Source organism: Corylus avellana, chromosome 5, assembly GCF_965113065.1.
Source record: "Corylus avellana chromosome 5, dhCorAvel1.hap1.2, whole genome shotgun sequence".
Lineage (NCBI taxonomy): Eukaryota > Viridiplantae > Streptophyta > Magnoliopsida > Fagales > Betulaceae > Corylus > Corylus avellana.
The window spans coordinates 31,430,009-31,451,562 of record NC_142494.1 but is presented as its reverse complement, the minus strand read 5'-3'; the positions used below and the strand labels follow the sequence as shown (position 1 = coordinate 31,451,562).

General features: G+C 35.1%; 3 protein-coding genes across 4 annotated transcripts; 1 reads left to right on the top strand and 2 right to left on the bottom strand.

The window, feature by feature from the left end:
* Positions 1 to 1,003: 1,003 nt before the first annotated feature.
* On the bottom strand, positions 1,004 to 5,530 carry ICE1 (basic helix-loop-helix (bHLH) DNA-binding superfamily protein). Its single transcript, XM_059596410.2, has 4 exons — positions 4,107 to 5,530; positions 3,386 to 3,610; positions 2,354 to 2,524; positions 1,004 to 1,390 (listed from the first exon to the last, which is right to left on the bottom strand). Exons 1-4 carry the CDS (start codon positions 5,280 to 5,282, stop codon positions 1,307 to 1,309), a joined length of 1,656 nt encoding a protein of 551 aa, XP_059452393.2. The 5' UTR covers positions 5,283 to 5,530; the 3' UTR covers positions 1,004 to 1,306.
* A 6,649-nt stretch (positions 5,531 to 12,179) lies between these two features.
* On the top strand, positions 12,180 to 13,689 carry LOC132183023 (agamous-like MADS-box protein AGL15). The gene has a single exon (XM_059596412.2). The coding sequence runs from the start codon at positions 12,595 to 12,597 to the stop codon at positions 13,507 to 13,509; it is 915 nt and encodes a 304-aa protein (XP_059452395.2). The 5' UTR covers positions 12,180 to 12,594; the 3' UTR covers positions 13,510 to 13,689.
* Positions 13,690 to 14,044: 355 nt separating this feature from the next.
* Positions 14,045 to 17,276, bottom strand: LOC132183024 (secoisolariciresinol dehydrogenase). 2 transcript variants are annotated; one of them, XM_059596413.2, is made up of 3 exons: positions 17,010 to 17,276; positions 16,821 to 16,898; positions 14,045 to 15,161 (listed from the first exon to the last, which is right to left on the bottom strand). In XM_059596413.2, exons 1-3 carry the CDS (start codon positions 17,027 to 17,029, stop codon positions 14,354 to 14,356), a joined length of 906 nt encoding a protein of 301 aa, XP_059452396.2. In that variant the 5' UTR covers positions 17,030 to 17,276; the 3' UTR covers positions 14,045 to 14,353. The 2 variants fall into 2 exon arrangements, with proteins under 2 accessions (XP_059452396.2, XP_059452397.2); XM_059596414.2 differs by having other exon boundaries at positions 14,045 to 15,158; positions 17,010 to 17,275.
* Between the last annotated feature and the right edge of the window lie 4,278 nt (positions 17,277 to 21,554).

The following is a 21,554-nucleotide window of genomic DNA, read 5'->3' as shown; positions in this document are numbered from 1 at the left end:
AAAGAGTTAGCCTTCTATCTCTAAATTTTAGTTTTAAATCCAAAAACAAATTTTAAAGTATTAAAACTCAAATATTAGCTCATAAAAATTTAGCTAACAAAAAAAAAATACAACAAAATTTTTATTTTTCATTTTATTATTTTATTATTTATTATTTTTTAGAGACAGCCGTCCAACGACGACGCTGGCCAGCCTCAATTTGGCAGCCGGAGAGCGCTCATCATTATATGTTTCCCTTTCCCCCTCTCATATTGATATTGAATAGGAAAAAAAAATGATAGTATATGTTGTGACACACTTTCCAAACCCACCTGTGCACCAGTTTGTATATAGCCCAATTTGCCACTTAAAATAAGAAGCTAAAGGCCATGTGCTTGGGTTAGTGCGACAGACCCAGCTGGGAAGGGAAATACAAGGCCCATTATGAAGTGAACATTGTGGATGAAATCAATGTGCCCAAACCCATCACTGAAGTGATTTGTTCCCTGCGGGCTCTCTCAGTGTCTTTGAGCTTCACATTTATTTTTATTTTCGTAAGAGTTCGAACCTATACAAATAAATAAATACATGAATATAAAAGGTAATAATATAGAAAACTAAAAATCATCTAACCATATAGGGGTAAAAAAAGTTATCATTGACAGGGTGCAACCACCCTCTGAGTGGCTAACCACCTTTCTTTTTTTTTCTTTTTTTTTCATTTTTTTTTTTTTTGACTACTAACCACCTTTCTTTTTTTTTTCTTTTTTTTTCTTTTTTGAATTTTGAGATTTCTTCTCTATTTTTAATTTTTTTTCTAATTTATTAACTCAAAGAGTATTCAAGTATATTTAGTTTCTAAACGAAAAATACTTTTCATCATTTCACATTAAAAATAAGTATCCATTTTCATCATTTCACATTAAAAATAGTATGACAGGTGGTAGTTCGTGGGAGCAGCGTGTAAATGAATAATTGTTGAAGGGAGTTAAATGGAATTAACCCGATAATCAAACATGTGCAGTAAGATTCTAATCAAATTATTTTCCATACAAAACAAGTAGAAAAGGAAAGATTTACTCCCAAAGCAGAAGATACATGAGAAACACAACAAATTCGATCGCTATACTTTGAAGCACGATTACAAAAAATATCCACTAATGCTACAAAATCAAGCTTCAAACATTAGCTGGCCTACTTGACTTTGGTCCGTGCGCAACTTTGGCAATGGGAATCAGCAGCAAATGCATTTACAAACTACTCGAGGTACAGCACCTACAGTTAAGTTCCTCCATTTCTAATTGGTTGCATTCACAAAGCACTCGAGTTACATCATACCATGGAAGCCAGCCGAATCCAAAAGTACCGCTTTAATTTGCTCGGGCAATACATCCTGGCCTTCCCTGCATTGCTGATCAACAATGAGAAAAATAATTAAGACTTTCCATGACCATAATCAGCAAAAGTAATCGAAAAACACTCTACATTGATGAAGAAAAAAGTCGGGCCAAAATCACAAAAGGAAAAGCCTAGTGGACCATGCATAAAGATGCCAGCAATTAGAAATAACGTGGAACCTCACCAAGGGAAGGCCCTTCAAACCTACTCCAGCCAGTTTGTAACTGACTTGCAGTAATCTTTTTATATATGAAGTTGTTCAACAAGAACCTGCTTTGCATGGTGGTCTGAGAGAGAAAGATCACAGAATCTGACTAGAAAATCAGATCTCACTAGATTTGAAATCTTTGTTTCTATTTTTTTTTTAATCTTCACTTATTCAGCCAAATTTACTTATTTTTCTAAGCCTTTATTAAACCCATCAGGACTTCCATGCTCTCTTTTCCAATAATATATCATCTTTTCAGCAATGACAATTCTATCATACATAATCTTTCTTGGTAGTTAGCTTCACTCCCATCCATCTGCATCATGATCCTGAGACCTATGCATGTGGACTACCAGTTGTACTCTGCATGAGAATCAGGAATGACAGAAAGAACTATCATCTCTACAATGAGACAAGGGAGCATGGACTCTCAATTTCAGTTTTTTTTTTTTTTTCACATCTTATATGAAATTTGCTCCAGTACCAAGGACATGCTTTCGGTTCTAGCCCATACAGTGGAACAAGTATTCTACTTGCTTCCTCATAGATAATTTTCTATTTAAAAATCGGTATTGCAAAATTCAAAAGCAATATATAAAGAAGTCAAATCCATAGTAGATGATTTTGGCAGTATGAAAAGATACAGGTACAAAGCACCAAAAACAGAACATATAATAGCGCAGAGTCTTTCTCATGCTTCATAACCAAAAGGTGAATTCTATAAAACCAATGAAAGCCTCACTTTTGGCATCAGAGGAAGAAGCATACCTCAGCTCGGAACACATCCAAAGCAAACCCATTGAAACAGCTAATTACAGCCTGCTGGATGTCCAACCCCAGGTTGTCCAGAGCCCTCATAGTGGAAAGCAAGAGACCTGGTCTGCGGGCACAAAACATGTGTATGTTGACAGCTCTCCCTTCCCTTACCCTTACCTCCACCTATAACATAGAGAAACCAAGCAAAGTACGGCTCAAACCAATGTCCTGGATTACCACAAAACAATGGATTTGGTATTACTTGAGAACACTCGACCATATGCTACATAAGGAGTAGAGTGTGTCTCAGATAAGTGAATGTTATTGTGGATCATGCCCAATTAAGGTTTAATGATTGTAAATTTGTAATAAATGGACTTTATATACAGTGGCTTTGGACTCACTAATATATCCCAGTTTTAGTTTAAAGGGCAGAAAAATAAAGAAAAAAAAAAAAAAAACCACTCGTCCTATACACTATAAAACTTAAGGCATCACACTACAGGACCATGCAGCAGCAGCAGCACATATTACAAGTTGATGAGCTTACATCTTATTGTAAACCGATAGCAAATCATTGGACCCCGCAATTGTTGGCCCTAGGACAGACGTACGTACAGAAATCCATATGAACACACACACATTGATAAATAGATATGTGGAGAGAGAGAGAGAGAGCTTCCTAGAATCAACTTCACATAAAAATTAGCACAGGTAAAAATTGTGATGCCTACTGGTCTAATACCAGAACTGGTTAAGCGTCCAAATCTATGTAACATGCACACTCCATTTCTAAGATTTTTTGCCGTGTTGGTCAAACTGATATGATGCAAGTAAGAAAGCCATATGAACACCAATAAACATTTGTACTTTACTCATGTTTACATCTCAAAATCAACTTGGATCCATGTCCTTGTTAGGTAGGTGAGAGTTCCAGAGAAAATAACGACGATAGATAGCAGCACATTTCCAAACTTACAAGCATCAAGCAATTAATGAAAAACCTGAAAATGTCAAATGAGCATTAAGATGGGTGAAATTTACCCTTGCAGGTTGGTTTTTAGGGCTTGGCAGGGAGCTGGGACAAAGTTCTTCCTTCACACGGCAAGGAAGGGTAGGCAGAGTTGGTGTCAAAGGGTGAAAGCTTGTAGAAGGTGGCAGCAAAGATCCTGGTGGGGATGACTCCAGTTCATTGTGTAGATCATTGATCCTTTGCAAAAGCTCCTTTAAGTAATCGATGGCATCCCCAAGTATTGAGGCTCTATCCATCTGTGAACAAATACGGGATAATCATCAGATATTGTGGCCAACGGATGAAGGACTCAAACTTAATTAAAGTCCAAAACAAAGCACCCAAATTATGCAGTGAGAAAGAAACTCCCAAATGGACATCGGTCCAAGATGTTTAGAAATCAAGATCAATTGTAGGATTTGACATAAATATTCTAACTTCTCAGTGTCCTTAAATATAGAATGGATCATAAATCAACTAAAACTTAAAATTTCTCAAAGTTCTTTGGAGAGAGGATAATAAGGGACGAACAGCTCTTTTAGTTCGATTCGTTGGTCCATAAATTCTATTTCAGAAATATATAGAGCATCTAAACCCAACATGCTGGCTTCTGTAGGCCACTCACTCAATGGTCTTCCAATACAAAGTAAACTCACAAGGTTACTAACCACCACATACAATGGAAATGAAAAAACGACACACTCAAATTAAGCAAAGGGCAAAAAATTTAAGCCCCCTGAAATTACTTCATACCTTGCTAATCTTGGGTACAACAGACCTAAGCATGTAGAGCCTATCATTAAGCTTCTTCCTCCGCCGCCTCTCCGCCATCAGATTCTTAGCCGGCAGTCCCTTCTTCTTTCCCTTCTGGTCCCCACCCGTGACAGCACTGTTCGCATTGGAGTTGCTTCCACCATTTTTAACACTCTCCTCCGCCTTACCTATACCATTCTCAATGAACTCATCCGAATCGTAATTCAAGCCCGAAACGTCGATGCTCGCTTCCTCCACATCGCCTGCCTCGTTCTTCTTCCTCCTCCTACTCTCCAAATTCTCCGAATTTTCGCCGAATGTCGCACCCGAGACCTGCAAAGTCCCCGACTTTTCAGAGCCTTGCCGAAGAGCCGCTCGCTTCTGAAACAGAGTGGGTTGCGTACCCACTTGAGGGAAAACCTCAAGGGGTCGCAGAACCTTTGCTCTGTTTAGTAACAGAGAACTCCCTGAGTTATCGAACCCCTCGAAACCAGCTGGACTAAACCCGCCACTCAGCCCGGCGGCGGTGTCGGTTATCGGCAGCAACCGAGTTGGTTGAAACTCGCCGACCGAACCCAGCTCGGGAGCACCAATCTGGGGATGAGAATTCAAACCCGGGAAGCCCATCAAAGCAGGGGAGTTGGAAACAGCTGGGTTGAACGGACAGAGAAGACCAGTATCAAGCCCCAAATCGAAGGCATTGTCAAAAGGGTTGGTGCAAACAGCGTTTATGAGCGAAGAGAAGCAAGATTTGTGGGGCAAGAAGGGTGGCTGTGACTGTGAGGGGTCGAGGGTGAACGCCTGTGATGGAGAGCAGGAAGAGGACGAGTCCAAGGGCTGCAAAAGAAGGCTATTGGCGTCGTTTGGATTGGAACAGAAGCTAATGTCTCTGACATCTTGTGGGTTTGAGAGGCCATGGAGATGGTTATGGAGGTCCCGGCGAGGCGGGTTCAGAGCAGCGTTGTTGTTGATGTACCAGTCATTTTCAAGCATGGACTTGTAGGAAGAGAGAGGAACACCAAGACCCATGTCCTCGTCCTTGCAGTTGCTGGGCTCGCCTTCATTGTTGGTTCTGGTCCACGACGCTGCGTCTTCTTCATCTTCCCCGCCTCCACCTCCACCTCCACCTCCTCCTTCCATCCAAACGATACCGTTTGCAGAAGCCCTCGGTAGCATCCCTCTGCGTTTCTTTTCGAGAGAGAGAGAGAGAGAGAGAGAGAGAGAGTTGGGGTTGAAGAGTAGGGTGAGTGAGAGAAAAGAGCAGTGGCTTTTTCTATGGATCAGAGTTCAGAGAATCATTTTGGAGAAGAAAGAGGAGAGATTCGAGGTTTGAACGTTATGTAATGCAAAGGTACTGAAAAATATTTTTAAAAAATTGAACGGAGAGCGCTGTCCGTCTGTGTGGGTTATCTATGTGTCTGCTCTGACCTATGCTAGCTGCTACTTCTTGCTACTTTTTTGTTGTTTTAACATTTTTGCCCCATTTTGCTCTATTAAAAGAAATAAATAAATTCCCTATGTTTTGTTAAATTTTTTTATTTCCTATCTTTTATTTTTTTAAAAAAATATATATATATTAATAAATAACATAGAAATATTCATAATTTTCACATAAAACATTTTCCTCAACTAAAAATAAAAGATTAATGCTACACATACAATTATTTTACAGTTTTTAACAAGTATCTCAGCGATTAAAAAATTTATTATCTTAAATCACATGCTAACACATACCTAAAGTCATTTTTCATAACAAGTAATGCTACACATGTTAGCATGAGATTTTTTTTTTTTTTTTTTTTTTTAAGGATGTTAGCATGAGATTAGAGCTCCGTTATTAGTCACTAAAAATAAAGTTTAATACTTTCCAATCAAATGCTGACACTTATCAAAAGTAGTAAACAAATGGTTAAAAGAGTTGTATGTCTGGTATTTTTCAAAACGAAAAACACTTCTTAAAACACATTAATAGTCGCTAAGGGGTATATCAATCGATTGGAAATTATGTTTCATTAAGTGAACTAGATCGAATTTCCTCTCCCTCTTTCCTTCTCTTGTGCATAAATGTAAAAAAAAAAAAACGCATTAATAAAACATCCCCAATTGTAGAGTCTTTGGAAATTGTTTTATAATATATATATATATATATTTGCCTATAAACAAAAATAAGAGCGAAAAAGTATAATTGAAAAATTCTAATTACATTTGTTAATATTTTTATTTTTTATTTTAAAAACAAAATATTAATAAATAACATAAACATGAAGTATTTACAAAAAAAAAAATGAAATCAAATAAATTATTACCTTTACGTCACATTAAAATATTTTTTTAAAGAAAATTCATCTAAAAAAACATATTAATAAAGAGAGTGCTCTTATTTAACTTCGACTTACAATATAAAAATAGATTAAAGGAACATCACAAGAGAAAGAAAGAAATATCGTGCCAACAAAAATCTAAAGAAAATGTTGATAAAACGATATTATGGCTTTGTTTGATAAACGTTTTTACATGGTTTTGACATTATACTATTCATTTTATTTTTTTATTTTTTTAATATTCTCTTATCTTTTACATCATATCAATAATTTTTTATTACTATTCAAATAAAAAAATCACTATAAAACAAAATTTTTTCATTTTTTCGTACCAAATATTCTTACTTTTTCACTTTAAAAAAAAAAAAACCATTCTTACTTTTTTTTTTTATTCACATCAATCACTTTTTGCTACAGTATTAAAACAAAACCAAAACAATATCGTTTATTAAACGAATCCTATGTGTTTTAATGTCTGGCGTGCCGACATGGTCTTTCGAGTTGACTTTTTAAATCAACATCCTTCATAAAATGTTCAACATGATAATAAATGGATTTTATAAAATCATACTTCGAGTATTACAAAATGAATGAAATGCAAACAAGTTTCTTTCTTAGTCAAGTTTGATAATATATATTATTTTTCTCTTTTTAAAATAAAAATATTAATAAATAATTTAAAACACAATAATACTGGTAAAACATTTAAAATTATTGTTATTTTTATGTCATATCAAAATATTTTTTTAAAATAAAATGAATGGTGACATCTTAAATTGATTTAACTCGACAGGCTCTCAATTTAGATAACAAAACCATGCATTTTTCAAGAGCCAAGAGGGTAGAAAATTTGAAATTTTAAGACAATTTAAGAGATGTGAGAGTTTGTTTGGATTTTACTTACTTGAACAGATGTTCAAACAACGTCCTAAGTAAAAGATTCAAACACATGGCCTGTCCAAATAAGTGGGCTTGTACTCAAAATTAGAAAGAAGCAATTTGTTATTCATGCATACATACATACATATACGTGTGTATGTATATATAATATGTAGGGAAAACTTCATTTTAAACTCTTGAACTACTACGCAATTTGACATACTCTTGAACTTTGTAACATCTCAATTTGAATTCCTGAACTTTCAATTGCAATCAATTTGAATTCATCTGCCAAATTTTAAACGTTAAAATTGATACAATGATGTTTATACCCTTCACTTTTTTGTAAAATTAAAAATTGACGCAGGGGTTCAAAATTGAATGCAATTGAAAGTCTAGAAGTCTAAATTGAAAGGTTTCAAAGTTCAAAAGTATGTTAAATCGCATGATAATTCAGGAGTTTAAAGTGAAATTTTCCTTAATGCATATGATATGCATGCATTGGTAGGTTGAGGCAGATCATTCGCAGATGTAGCCTTTCTTAAATGAGATCACATAGACGATGCATTTTCACATAATTTCATTTTAGTGCCTTTTCGAGATGTTTCCGACGAGCACCGATTTAAGAGAGAGAGAGAGAGAGAGAGAGAGAGAGACAAATTAAGAGCGAGAACTACCGGACAAGAAGTGAAATGTAAGAATTGATTACTTCAAAGCATATCTAGTGGACATGCTAGGCCATCTTTTTCTCTTGGATAAAAATTAGAATGGGGGAATTTTTTTCAAACTAAGTATATGAGCTTTTAATTATAATATGCATATGAAAATCACATGTTATATTAAAATCAAGTAAGAATTACATTTTTTTTAAAAAAACATATATCAATTTAATAAGTTGAATTTTGAAGTAATGCAATAAACTAAATCTTTATCTCATAATTGACCTGACAGACTCAATCAACCCTTAGATCAATATTTATTAAATAAATAAATAAATGGTTGGTTATTATTAACAAGAAAACAAAATACAAGAGTTAGTTGGACTGTTAGGTCAGCATTATGGGATAATTGTGAGAGGAAAATATAGTTTATAACACCTCTCTTACTCTATTTAGGAGCTTGAGTCTCCTAAGCCTCATAATGTTCTACTTTTTTTATAAAAAAAAAAAAATACTCTCATAATTCTTTTAAAATCAAAATTTTATGGCCCAAATTATTATTATTATTATTATTTTTTAAATTTCATCCCCTCATATCTAAAAATTTATAAGTTCCACCCATGCCTCCTTCAAGACATTAATCCAAACCCAAAAGGCAAACACAAATTACCTCCACTAGAGTAGTCTTACTCAAAACTTTCATTTTATTAGTTTTCCCTTGTTTTCTTTTTTATAGTTTTTTATTTAATGAATGTATATTTTTAGTTTTGTTCGGGGTTTGGGATAAAAAGATTTGCTTGTGGTCACAAATGAATTAGAATAGCGCAAGAATTGACTGGATCAGCAGCCGTGGCTTCCACAGAGAAAGAGAAGTTCCATTTGTCATTTGCCATTTCCAGCATGCAAATGCAAATGCAAATTGCAAAGCAAGACTTTTGGAATAAATTTTGGAAGAGAAAACCCAAGTTTCTCGTGATTCCTCTCCATTCACCGCACCTACTCCCCAATCAAACTCCAAACTCCTATCCCACTTTTCAATTCCCTCTTCTTCGACGATTACCCTCCTTCCCTTCCACCTGTCCCTCTCTCTCTCTCTCTCTCTCTCTCGACCTTCATACAGATTCTCCAAGCAGCTTGAGACGATAAAAGATATATATACAATTAATTAAGACCAAAACCTGATAAGCTAACATAGCTTTCTGTTGGTTTCAAGTGCTTTTCATTATGAATGCAAACCTTTAACTGACCACAAGTGATAATTACGCATCATTTTATATTTGAAAATCCAACTTCAACAAAGCCAAACTGGCTGCTCCTCCGCCTCTGGTTTCGTGGCCAAATTTTTGTTTCTTGCCATTTTTTTTTTTTTACATTAACTAAGTTAAATTCATGTATAATACCCTTAAAACACTCTTTAGAGTATTTACATCAACAAATTTCATCTTCATTCTAACTAAAAAAAAGTATTACAGCTACTCAACTTATCCAAAACACATACATCTCATCTCTAAGCTATTTTAACTATCAATTTTAACTTTTTCATTTAAATATTTTTCCTCAAGGATTTACTTATTCTTTTCTATTAGCAAGGGAAAAAAAATTGAAATTAATGATTGTAGTTTCAATAAGCGCTTTTTTAAATCGTTATTTTTAAAAATCACAAAAGCATTTGATAAAACATGTTAAAAAATATTTTTTTTATCAAATATTTGTTATAGGAAGTGGTGATTTTGGTTTAAATTTACACTTTTTCAAATAAACACCCTAACTTGCTTATAGAAATCGCAAATTTTTTTTCTTCTATAAATTACGTTTTGCGATATCTTTTAAAAATACAAATTATTTTTGCAAAATCGTAGTCCCATTCGCACCATAAGTAAACAAATTAACAATGTTCCCCAATTTTTTTTTATTAAACTAATTAAATCAATGTAGACAACTCTATACCTCAAAATAATGCTATAAATATATCCTAACTCATCAACATTATTATCTAGTATTGTTGAACTAAAAAGAGTGTGCTTGCTCCCTCTTTGTGTCCGGTGACGCGATACTAGTGTTGATGAATTGATACACACGTGGCACACATGCAACTAATAGGGCAAAGAACAGAAAAATCAAAGCATGGGTCCTACTAGAACAACGTGCAAGGCCAAAATCATGGTTGTACCCGCCGTTTGGTTGCTCTGTAAAAACTTGGCGGCATGCTATGACATGTGAATTGGATATTGGATGAGCACGTGGTCATGGTTATCTCAATCACAATTCTCAAAGGTTCCAAGCTTTACAAACATGCTTCTCTATCAACTTAATTATATAGCAACTTAAATTAATGAAGACACCAAGAAAAGCTTTGGGAAGTTGAATATATATGAAGCAGAGAGAGAGAGAACCGGAAAGATAAAACAAAAAACAAAAAGGGGAAGCAAGAAGGAAGGTGACGAGCCACGAGTCATGACCAAAGGAGGGGACCAAACCAAACAGCGGGACCATTGCCATTATACGTTTGAAAGCCCTCTTTACTGGAAAAAAAGAATCCCATCTGCATTTTCGAATTTATCTCCAAAGGACGCACACCAGCCATGGGCTGTGTCTTCTGTGAGCAAACGCCGTTTGCATCTCTTAAGAGTGTCTTTTGCGCTTAAATAGGTATGATAATTCGTTGATCAAAAAAAAAAGTATGATAATTCGTGTTCGGGTGTAATGTTCGGACTGTGTCGGGTCGGATGTATGTATAAGATTATATAGGGTAATTTTAATCCGATTTATTTATTTAATTAAACATGTTAAATTTTTTAATCTTAATTCGCTAATTTTATGTTGAGTTTGCTGATCGTGTAAAAAATTATCAACTAATTCGACATATTTAACTAAATTGGTCAGACTCCTAAACCCTAACAGACTAATTTCATGTTTGATTCACTGTCCAGCCACAAATTTCTAGTTCCGGCCACAAATTTCTAGTCCTAGCTACTTTAATTATAATACAGTCACGGCACTAATATTTACTACATTAATTAATAATAATTAGATTTAATTAAGTGCAACTGATGTTGTTAGTGTCAATTTATAAGAAATTATGGTATATATATATAACTCAAACTCCAAGCAAAAAAAAAAAAAAACTATACCAAATTAAATGTATTTCCTAAAAAAAGAAATAAAAATTCAGTGCATATAGAGGTAAAGGTCATTAAAATCTGGCAAGTTGCACCGCTCGTGATCCAAATAAAATAGAGGGAGCTAACTTTTATACTGACTGTAGTGAATTATGCCCCTGTCACAATAAATGAAAAGAAGCTCAAAAGGGAATCTAATTAAGCATCCAATCCAGAGGATGTTCCCCCAGTCCTAGGGCTCCCCCACCTCAATCTATATCACTTTTGGACTTTTCGTAGTTGTTCTTTTAAAACTATTACTGTTTTCTTTTTTTAAAAAAATAATAAAAAAAAAACAATAAAACTATTATTATTTGAATTTTAATAGTAAGGTAGAATTTCATTTCACAAGGAACGACCATTTTTTTTTTTTTTTTCCTGTTGGGTCTTTTTATAATTTATTGAGGTGTTAGAGTAAGTGGTCTGTCTAGATTGAGTTTTTAATAATAACCTCAATTAGTTGGGTCTCAGACTCGGTGTCTGCGAAAAAAACCATTTTTTTACTGTTTATTTTTTGCTAAATCTTTACAAAAAACTTGTTAAGATTTAAATTTTTAAGGGTTTTATTACTCCAGATAGTTTTATCCATTATAGAGCGCCGCGACTTTAATCGGCTGCATTTGCTGATGCTTTTCACTTTTCTGGTTTCTTACCAATTCATTGAAGTGCTACAGGTCTGTTTGAATTGAATATTTCAGATTAAGTTGTATTTATTTATCTGTTGTAATCTCTTTTGATTGAATGAGTGTTCTTTAAAAAAAAAAAAAAAAAAAAATGTTCTTAGTTCAACATTATTTTACATTATTGTTTGGCATCTCAAAAGTTGGTAGAAAAGAAGAAATAACTTCATATATATATATATATATATATATATATATATACACACACACAATCCAGACAAGAACAGGTGTAAAAGTAGAACCCATTCAGCCGGGGTAAATGGGCCCCAAACTCAGAACTGTCTGGGGCAAGTAGAACCCATTCAGCTGGGTTAAATGGGCCCCAAACTCAGAATTGTCTGGGGCAAAAGAGTTCTACACTTGCCCCAGTGAGACTTATCATATTGAGGTATATATGCCGGCCTCCAAAGTGTCAAATTTCCGTTAATTTTAATTGTTCTCCCCAGATGTTTCGGGCTGGTTCTTAAGCGGCGAAGACGGCCCATCATCACATCCGTTAAACCAGAACTTCCGCTAGAGGTAGAGGGAATCCCAAACGCAAGCCCAATACGAAGCCCAAGCTATACCACCGAGGAAGAGGGAGGGAGCAATTGTTGAGAAATCCGCCGACCGCAAGGGAAGAGGAGTCTTATGTCCCAGTGGTAGCAGGAAAACTGAACCCTTCTTTTCCTCCGCATAAATCCCAAGTTTATAGGACTCTCCCTCGGACGGACTCTTGTCTGAACGTTTTCAAAGTTTTGGTTACTCTCACAAAAACTCTTGTTCGAACGTTTTCTGTCTGAGACAAGACCATGGAAAAGTCACAACCAAACCTGTCGAAACAAACCAGAAAACCACAAAAGCGAGCCAGGGAATTCATTGAAGATGGGAACTCACGAAGAAAGACATTCATGAAGAGAGTTCCTACTCTGAAGAAGAAAGCCGAGGAACTCGCTGTGTTGTGTGGCATCCCAGTCTGCGTGGTCTGTTTTGGGCCTGATGGGACGGTCGATGTGTGGCCAGAAGACAGGAAAAAGGCCGAAGCAGTTATCATGAAGTACAAGGAAGGTAGCAGCGATTGTTTGCAGAAGCTAAATCTCTCAGGGATTTTGGAAACCATGGACAAGAAGGAGAAGCAGCAGCCATGGCACTTTCAGGACAATCAATTGCACAAGCTTTCACTGGAGGAACTTCAAATTTTGATGAGAAATTTGGACTCCAAGATACTGACTCTGGAGGAAAGAATCCGATTCCTAAAAGGAAAATCAGCTCAGAATTTTGAATTAGGAGCCGAAGAACTTAGCCCATTAAGCATTGATTTGCCTGACTTCAATGATTTGGATGGGATCAAAAGTTCTAACATGAAACATGAAGAAAGACCTGACTTTCCTGGCTTCAATGATGTCTACCATCCATCGCTGGCTCTTTTACCAGTCACTGATTACTCTTCCTACATGGCAATGTTGATGGCCCCTGATGATCAAACAGATTTTACTATCCCCAGCACAGATAATAGTCGGCCACTGGGTGATTACTCTGAAGGTGGATGGAGTAGTAATTCTAGCACTACTTCTTGGCCTTCAGGAGGAATTCTGGAGACCAATTTGGGTGATAGCTTTTTTTCCGGTCAAGCAGGGGTCTGGCCCCCAACGCCCCTTCATGAAGCTTTGCCAATTACAGCAGTGTGGCCAAGGCAGCCATTGCAGTCCTCACAGATGAATCACTAGCTATGGTGATACTGATGGAAGTTATGATTTTTTGTTTTCATAACCGTAACAGCCAATCTGAGCATTTTATTTCTTTATGTATATACTCCTTTGTATTCGGTTCTTTTTATTCGGTGCTCATCTCTTTTAAAACACGACATCTTAATATCAGTAAGTTGTGGAATTCAAGAAAAAATATTTAGAAAGTAAAAAAGAAAAAGTTTAAAAGAACATAGAATGGAACTGCTAGAATTGCAATTGTGGTAAATGAAAGCTCCAATGCACAAGAGATACTGGAACATAACTTACAATATGACAGCCTTGATAAGTGGATAGGAAAAATGAGTAGATTAGGAAGAATGAAATTGACTGTAATTCACTCACCAAATTGAAGTCAATCTAAACAGCTAACGAGAGAGGATCACAATAAGATCTATTTGTCTGAGCAGGTAACGAATTGCAAACAATCCCCATAACCAAAATTAAAGTGTGCTATTCATCGAGATCAATTGTGTAGGTAGTGGGTATGCAATTCTAACATTTTAAAACGGGCGCGAAACACAAATTGCTTACATAGTTTATTAAGTTTTGTACCGCATTCTTAATCTATAAAGCTTCATCTACTCACAATATTTGCTTTTCTTCCCCTCTCTCTCTTTTCTCTCCCTTGTTAAAAGTTAAAACCTCGATAAATTTCACAAAGTTCATGTAATCAATCATGGAGCAATAGACATCAAGTCCTCCAAAGTCACAAAGAAGCAAAATTAAGCCGATACAAATATATGCTCCAAAGAAGGAAAAAAAACAAAGAGCAAAGACATGCCATACCACCAGAATGACAACAATATTACAAGATTTTGCAATGTTAGACAATCTGATCGGGAGAGGGGAAGCCAAGAGTTTTAAAGCAGGTGAACCCTCCATCCACTACCAGGTTATGTCCTGTTACATACTTCGCCTCGTCTGATGCCAAATACAATGCAGCCCTGGCCACATCGATATCTTCACACTTTGCCCCCATGAGCTCCCCAAGCCCATTCACAATTCCAATCACTTGCTCCTCTGCTGCACCTGGGTAGAATTTGCCTATTTGGTCCACAGCCATTGGCGTAGGAATTGGCGCTGGTGAAATGCAGTTGATCCTGACCCCACTTCGGCATAGCTCGCTTGCCACGGACTTCACAATCCCAACTATTGTATGTTTGGATATTGTGTATGGATGCGATCCAAGCCCACCCATTAGCCCACTTATGCTAGACGTACATAGAATGGAGCCTGAGCCCAATGGTACCATCACTCGGGCTGCATGCTTTATCCCGGCCATTGCACCTCGGACGTTGACTTGCATGACCCGGTCAAACTCGTTTAGGTCAAGGTCCGCAATGCTCGGTGGCATCGTTGGCCCCACTATTCCGGCATTATTGTACATTATGTCAAGTCTTCCATGGCGGGACACGGCAACATTTACAGCTTCCGCTACTTGGGACTCGACGGCCACGTCACATTCAACAAAGTGGGCTGCAGAGCCCAGGTCATTGGCGACTTTTGGGCCAAGTTGAGTATCAATATCAGCAATGACGACTTGGGCCCCATGTTGGATGAATTCGTGGGCCGTGGCCTTTCCAAGCCCGCTTGCGGCCCCTGTTATTAGAGCTACTTTTCCTTCTAGCCTGCTTTCGGAGCAAAGCAAATACATCATAGTATCAATCACAAGAGATGGAAGACACATCTAGACTAGTCGTGGCGTTCGAGAAACAGCTACCTTTGTTTGTGTGCAAAACCATGAATGTTCAAAATGAAGATGGTACGAAAAGGAGTTGTCCAATCAACTTTGAAATTATTCATTGAGTTTTATGATGTTGTTGTGGACCCAGACACCGTATATATGAGTCACTCATAAAAAAAAGTGAAAGGCAAAGTGAAAATTTGTCATAATTGGACAATAAAGCATGCCGTAAAAATTTTGAAACTTTCGCATTTTGCATGTGGCAGCACAGCATAATCCATTCTTGCTTTGCTTTGATTTTGAGACGGTAGAAGAAATTAGAAAGCAAACAGCCTCTTGCACTCTTTTGTTGAAAAATATGGAGGATATATCCAGAGCAATAAGCTATCATCATTACGAAATTAGAAAGCAAACAGCCTCTTGCACCCTTTTGTTGAAAAATATGGAGGATCCAGAGCAATAAGCTCTCATTACATGCATTATAACCAATTCATGTGAGTTTGAATATGACCAACAAGTAGTTGGGCTCGAGTTTTCTACCCAAACAGGTGGAATTCTACTACTCTCTTACATGAACTAAACAATACATTGCAGAATCCGTAAAATATAACAAGATTTAACAAATTTTGAATTCCGTAAGGAATAAAGAAATAGATGGGTTACAAGTTGCAACATCTACGGCAAGAGAACATGCTAAGTAACTTAGACATGCACCATTTCTTGTACTTGGTGATAGATATGTAAGAATCAATCAAAATTCTAGTTTAATTTATTGCAATATTACATGTGCTTCACATGATATTATAGAGAATCTCTTTCTTATCTCAATCAGTTTAAGTTTAAGGGATTTAACACGAGACGTAAATTTAATAATTTAATCAAGATTTTAATAATGCTAAAGACAATATTCACATGATATTAATAACAAAAAACTTATCCCAAGAGGCTCCAGGACACTGCAACAACCGTGTATTGTATAAATATATAGGACGTATGTGATGACTTCATGTGTACATCCTCGAGGCTTCGAAGAAAATGAATAAAATGGACTAAAATTGCCGACTTCAATTGAGAATGACAAGTAAATTAACAATCAAGAATTGAGGGGAAAAAATACGTGCTGACGAGGCTGATGTATATGATGGCTTTATCTTTTCCTTGAAGTTGTTAAGAATGGCCAGTATCCTATTTAAGCTTCAATTATAATCAATTTCACAATAATAATAATAATAATAATAATAATAATGGTGAGCTAGCTTAGCTAGATATATCATTTTAATTAATCTGAAACTAAAAACAATTTCACAAAACATGTCTACAGCGCTAATCCATATATTCAACCTAAGCAATCATTTCTTGAGATATTTTAAAGATTTGGTTTATGCAAAAAATAAAATAAAATAAAATCCTTAAACCCCACTTGGTCCAAATGTACAAGGAAAAATTAAAAGGAGCTATTTGAATCATTTCAGGAATTTTCTCTCATTTTTCCTGATCATTACGAGAACCATGAAAGGGTCAACGTGGATTTATTATGTTGCACTTCTTTAAACAAGAAAAAGAAAAAAAGAAAAAGCAGAGGTACTGGAGTAGTAAATGAGCTTACCTTCCTCTGCCTCCGGTAGAATAAAATCTCGGACGTTTACAAAGCAAACCATGATGATCAGCTACAAACTTGAACTCTCTGTGAAAAGGGCAAACAACAGCACCCTTTAGTTTTCACATATACATATTAAAAACACGGTGAAAAAGTAGGAACAAGAGCTAGCTAGTTTGAGCTTTAAACAGTGCTGACCTGGCTAATGATCTGAGCATATCGCCGGCAGAGATCCGATGGATGCACTGTATATATATTTAGTGTTAGACTTCGCCGGATCTCAAAAGCACCGGCACTGAAGTGAAGGATGCGAAACGGAAGTATTTATTGGAGGAGCTAGGAAGAGAACGTTTTTATTAGACACGCATTTCCATGCACACAGAAAGGAGAGAGAGACAGAGAGAGAGAGAGAGAGAGATGAGCCTTTTTTTCTGGGCAGAAACAGGGGTAACTTGAACATGGCCTTAGAGCATTTGTGACCTGTCCTATTTAATGATCATTGATTCATTGCGAATGAAACAGTGAGAAAAGTTAAATAATGTTTTTTTTTTTTAAAAAAAAAATGTTAAATGCCCTTTGGTGGTTTTTTAGTCCTACATAAATATTATTTTTTAAATGACAAAAAAAAAAAATGGGCTTTACTTCTATCACTCATATTTTAAAAATTAATATTTACTATGACTACAATAACATTATAGGCATATGAAGAGCACGTAACATTTTTTTTTCCTGCTACAATGGTAAAGGCGAAAAAAGAAAAAAGAAAAAGTTTTTTACCAAGTTGATGGTTGTGGAAGAAAAGAGTTGAAGCAACATGGTGGCACTTTCCTATAAATCTAAAACAAGAATAATTTCTATAAGGAATTGGCATAAATTAGCTACTTTGTGCCCTCAAAAAAAAAAATGAACACATCATCAGCATATTGCACAAAATGAGATAGAGAGAAAAACACTGGATTTTTGCTTCTCACAAAATCCATTTTTTTCCATTTAATCGTGAATTTGTTATAGAACCCAGAGACCCACCACCTTCCCTCATTGCCCACACCGCCACCGCCCTCTCCTCCGTCAAGCAACGCCAGACGCCACCATTTGGGAAAAAATGGATTTTGTAAGAAGTAAAAATCCAGTGTTTTTCTCTCTATCTCATTTTGTGCAATATATCGATATGTTCATTTTTTATTGGAGGGCACAAAGTAGCTAATTTATGTCAGTTTCTTATAGAAGTTATTTTCGTCTAAAACAATTACATTAACAAACCTTTCAAAATATTAAAAAACAAAAACAAAAAGTATCTTCTAAGAAAAAATTAACAAATGGACACATAAGTCCATTTTAATTATATGAAAATATATTCACAATGTGACAATTTACAATTTTTTTTTTTTTTTAAAAAAATTAATTAAAACGAAGAGAATCATGTTCAAACTAAACACGATGACAAAATTAAAAGGTGTAGCTTATAAGGAATGTATAGGATTGCGTGAGCAAAATAAAGTTTTTTAATTGTTATTATTATTATTATTATTTTACGCTACTAACCTAATGATTCACAAAAGTCAAATCCTTGCCTCTTTTAAACAAAGAATGATTCACTCATACAATTTTCGTGAAATTTCATTGGATATATTCTTAAGCATTTTTTTTTTTATTTGCATTATAAATATCTGCAATTTTTTTTTTTTTTTTTTATATTGAAAATCAGGACAAACAATTATTCAAAATCCCCAATTACAGGGATCCCGATCCGGAGACAAGATCATCCCCAGATGAAAGCTTCTTGCAACAGCCCACAAGCCAGCTGTATAGCACAGTAGATATGTATATTGTCCAAATTAGTGTACATGTCAACGATGGAGAATATCATCAACTTGATAAGGATTCACATGCAAGTTATTTTGGTGGACCGACCATTTATTTGTTTTATCATCCATTGAACAAAATTAAAGGAAAGTAGGGAAACTTTTTAAAAGACTACCCTAGTGTCTATTGCGTCTTAGGACTCTTTGCTTTCTTTCTTTTTTTTGCGTTATTCTTAGCAAAAGTTGCTCATGGATGGCTAATGGATGAGTAATCCAGGGTGGATTAGGATTCGGATTCTTTCTCATTTTTGTCCAAAGATAAGGTATCACGCCTAATAACATAAGGATGTGAGAGAGGACCCCCACTTGATGAGGGCTCCGGCTCCGGTTGGTCGGATAGCCAGGGTAGGTCTCTAGTTTTTTTTTTTTTTTTTTTAAGTACACCAAACAAAGATTATAATAAAAAACAAAAAAGGAGTTGGATAATCCAACAATAAGTCTAAAAACATTCAGAGTAAACATTTAAAAAAATAAGTATTAGATGATCGAGTGACATGATCTAATGCATTCTTGGCACGAAATCCATTCTTGGATGGTCTAAGCTGTAATCATTTTGCTTTAGCATTAATCATCGCATATCACCGCCTGATTATGAAAAATGCATATAAGATTCTCCACTCACTTTATCTATCCCATCCCAAGATTTCACCTCTTTTGTGTGGATCACCGAAAGAAAGGTAGAAAGACACAAAAAAAAAAAAAAAAAAAAAAAAATTATTGAAAAGTTTCAAAAGTATTTTAACAATTTCCCTTCCATTTTCTCCTCTTTCTTGTACTTCAAAAGGATCCAAACGACAAACAAATGATTCGTTTTACAATAACAATCTTATATTCCACTATACACTATTTTGTCTGCGGTTATGTGAAGAAAACCGGGGACAGGTCTACACAGGTGTAAAGTAAAACGACAGCTAAACAAACCCAAAACGACAAAAAAGAAGGAGCCCGATGTCTTGTAGGAGATGAAAAGAGACACATTAAGAAATAGGAATCGTATGTGCATTAGATACAAAAAGACAGATACGGGTCATCAAAGGAATAACAAAGTTGTCTTACTGAAATTGTGGAGACAACATTCACACAACTCAATGAACCTATAAAGGCTGGCTGTTTGTTGCCTTTTAATAAATCTAACCCCCTTGGGCCTTGGCGGATTTTTTTTTTTTTTTTTTTTTTGTTAAAGCTCTTAATCATTAAAGTATCTCACCATTATATGGTCAATATTTTACAAGACTATGCTAATGGAAAGTGGGGTTAGCTTGCTCTACTAAGTGGGAAGGTAAAGTTACCTTGCTTTGCTTAGTGGTAAAGTAAACTGCCACATTAGTTTGATAAAGTTGTAATACTCCTAACAATACTTGTTTTGATATAGGTAGATGTGAACTATATTAATAGATCGATACAATACATTGATGGTTTAGAAATATTTATTTCATTATGTGTATATCATAGTCATCCTTGGAGTAATGATAGAAACACATTTCTATCTCATAACTATTTTATAATGTTGATGTGGTAGTCCCAACAAACTTTTTATTTTATTTATTTTTTTATCAATAAATAATTTAAAAATGAATTGAAGCTGCCACGTCTACATTATGAGATAATTATAATTTAGCATTACTTTCATCTTTGACAATTCACCTTTTTAGAACACCTACATTAACCTCACTACTTTAACAATCCACTTTCACTATTCTATTTAAATATTATTTTTTAAAGATTTGTTTATTCTTTTTCTAACTTTTATATTTTTAAATGTTTGTATTTTTCTAATGGTCTATTTTAGGAATATTTGTCTTATTTATCTCTCTGTATTTCTTCATCTTTCTTTCTCTATTCTCACCCCATTTTGCAAATTAGCAAACTCATTATGCATAATACCATATGTTTAACTAGTATTAACATATGGGGAGTTCCCCCTCACACTTTTTGGCGGAAGAAAAAAAAACTAATAATATTTGTTTAATCAATATTATTTGTTTAATCACACTTTTTGGGAAAGAAAAAGAAAAAAGAAAAAAAGAGAGAAACAAAAAGCAAAAAAGAAGAGAGAAATTATATTTGTTTAACTAATAGGTGAGTGAATAATAATTTTTAAATTTGGTGAGTACTGTTTACGATTACCTCACTACTTTGTTTGGTTAAAGTAGTGAGACTGAATATTTAGGTTATTTTGATTATATTGTCTCACTAAAATAACTAAAAAAAAAACTTTTGATGAGGCGGCAAGGAGTGCTGTAAAGGAGACAGTAATGCTAAAGAAAAACGGAAGGATCCAGCAAGCTCAAGCTCAATGAGCCTCAAAATGTAAATAGGGGACACCAATTGGAGGCCCGAAGAAGTAGACAAGCATGAGCAAAGTCTGGAGATTGCTTTATTTTATCATTTTATGTATGAAAAAGTAGTTATGGTCCATGAAATGTTGAGCTAGAAACCAGGCTGAGCATCAAAAACCAGGTACCCTTGCAGCTTACAAATCCAATAGAAGCCCAATGAGGTGGCACGTCCAAAACCTGTATTGGACGTTGACAGAAATAGTCGGTTAGGAGAATAAATGGGAGTGAGCCCAAATTCCAAATGCAGAAGCTAGTATTCAGGGCCCAGAGGCTTTTAAAGGGTAAAACCGGAACTGTTGATGCCTATTAGGCTATTACTATAATAAGCTGGCAATTCAAAATATCATTACATTACATTACATTGTTCAATTACGTTTGTTTTTGTTTAAAAAACTGTTATCTTATGAAATAAAAGTGAAAACAGTATTAAATTATTTGTTTTTAAAAAATAAAACAAAAGAGAAAAGAAAAAGGCTTTGTTCTTTAACAAACAAACAAAGTCATTGTTTCCATAACTTAATTGGAAAAGAAAAGGGACGGAA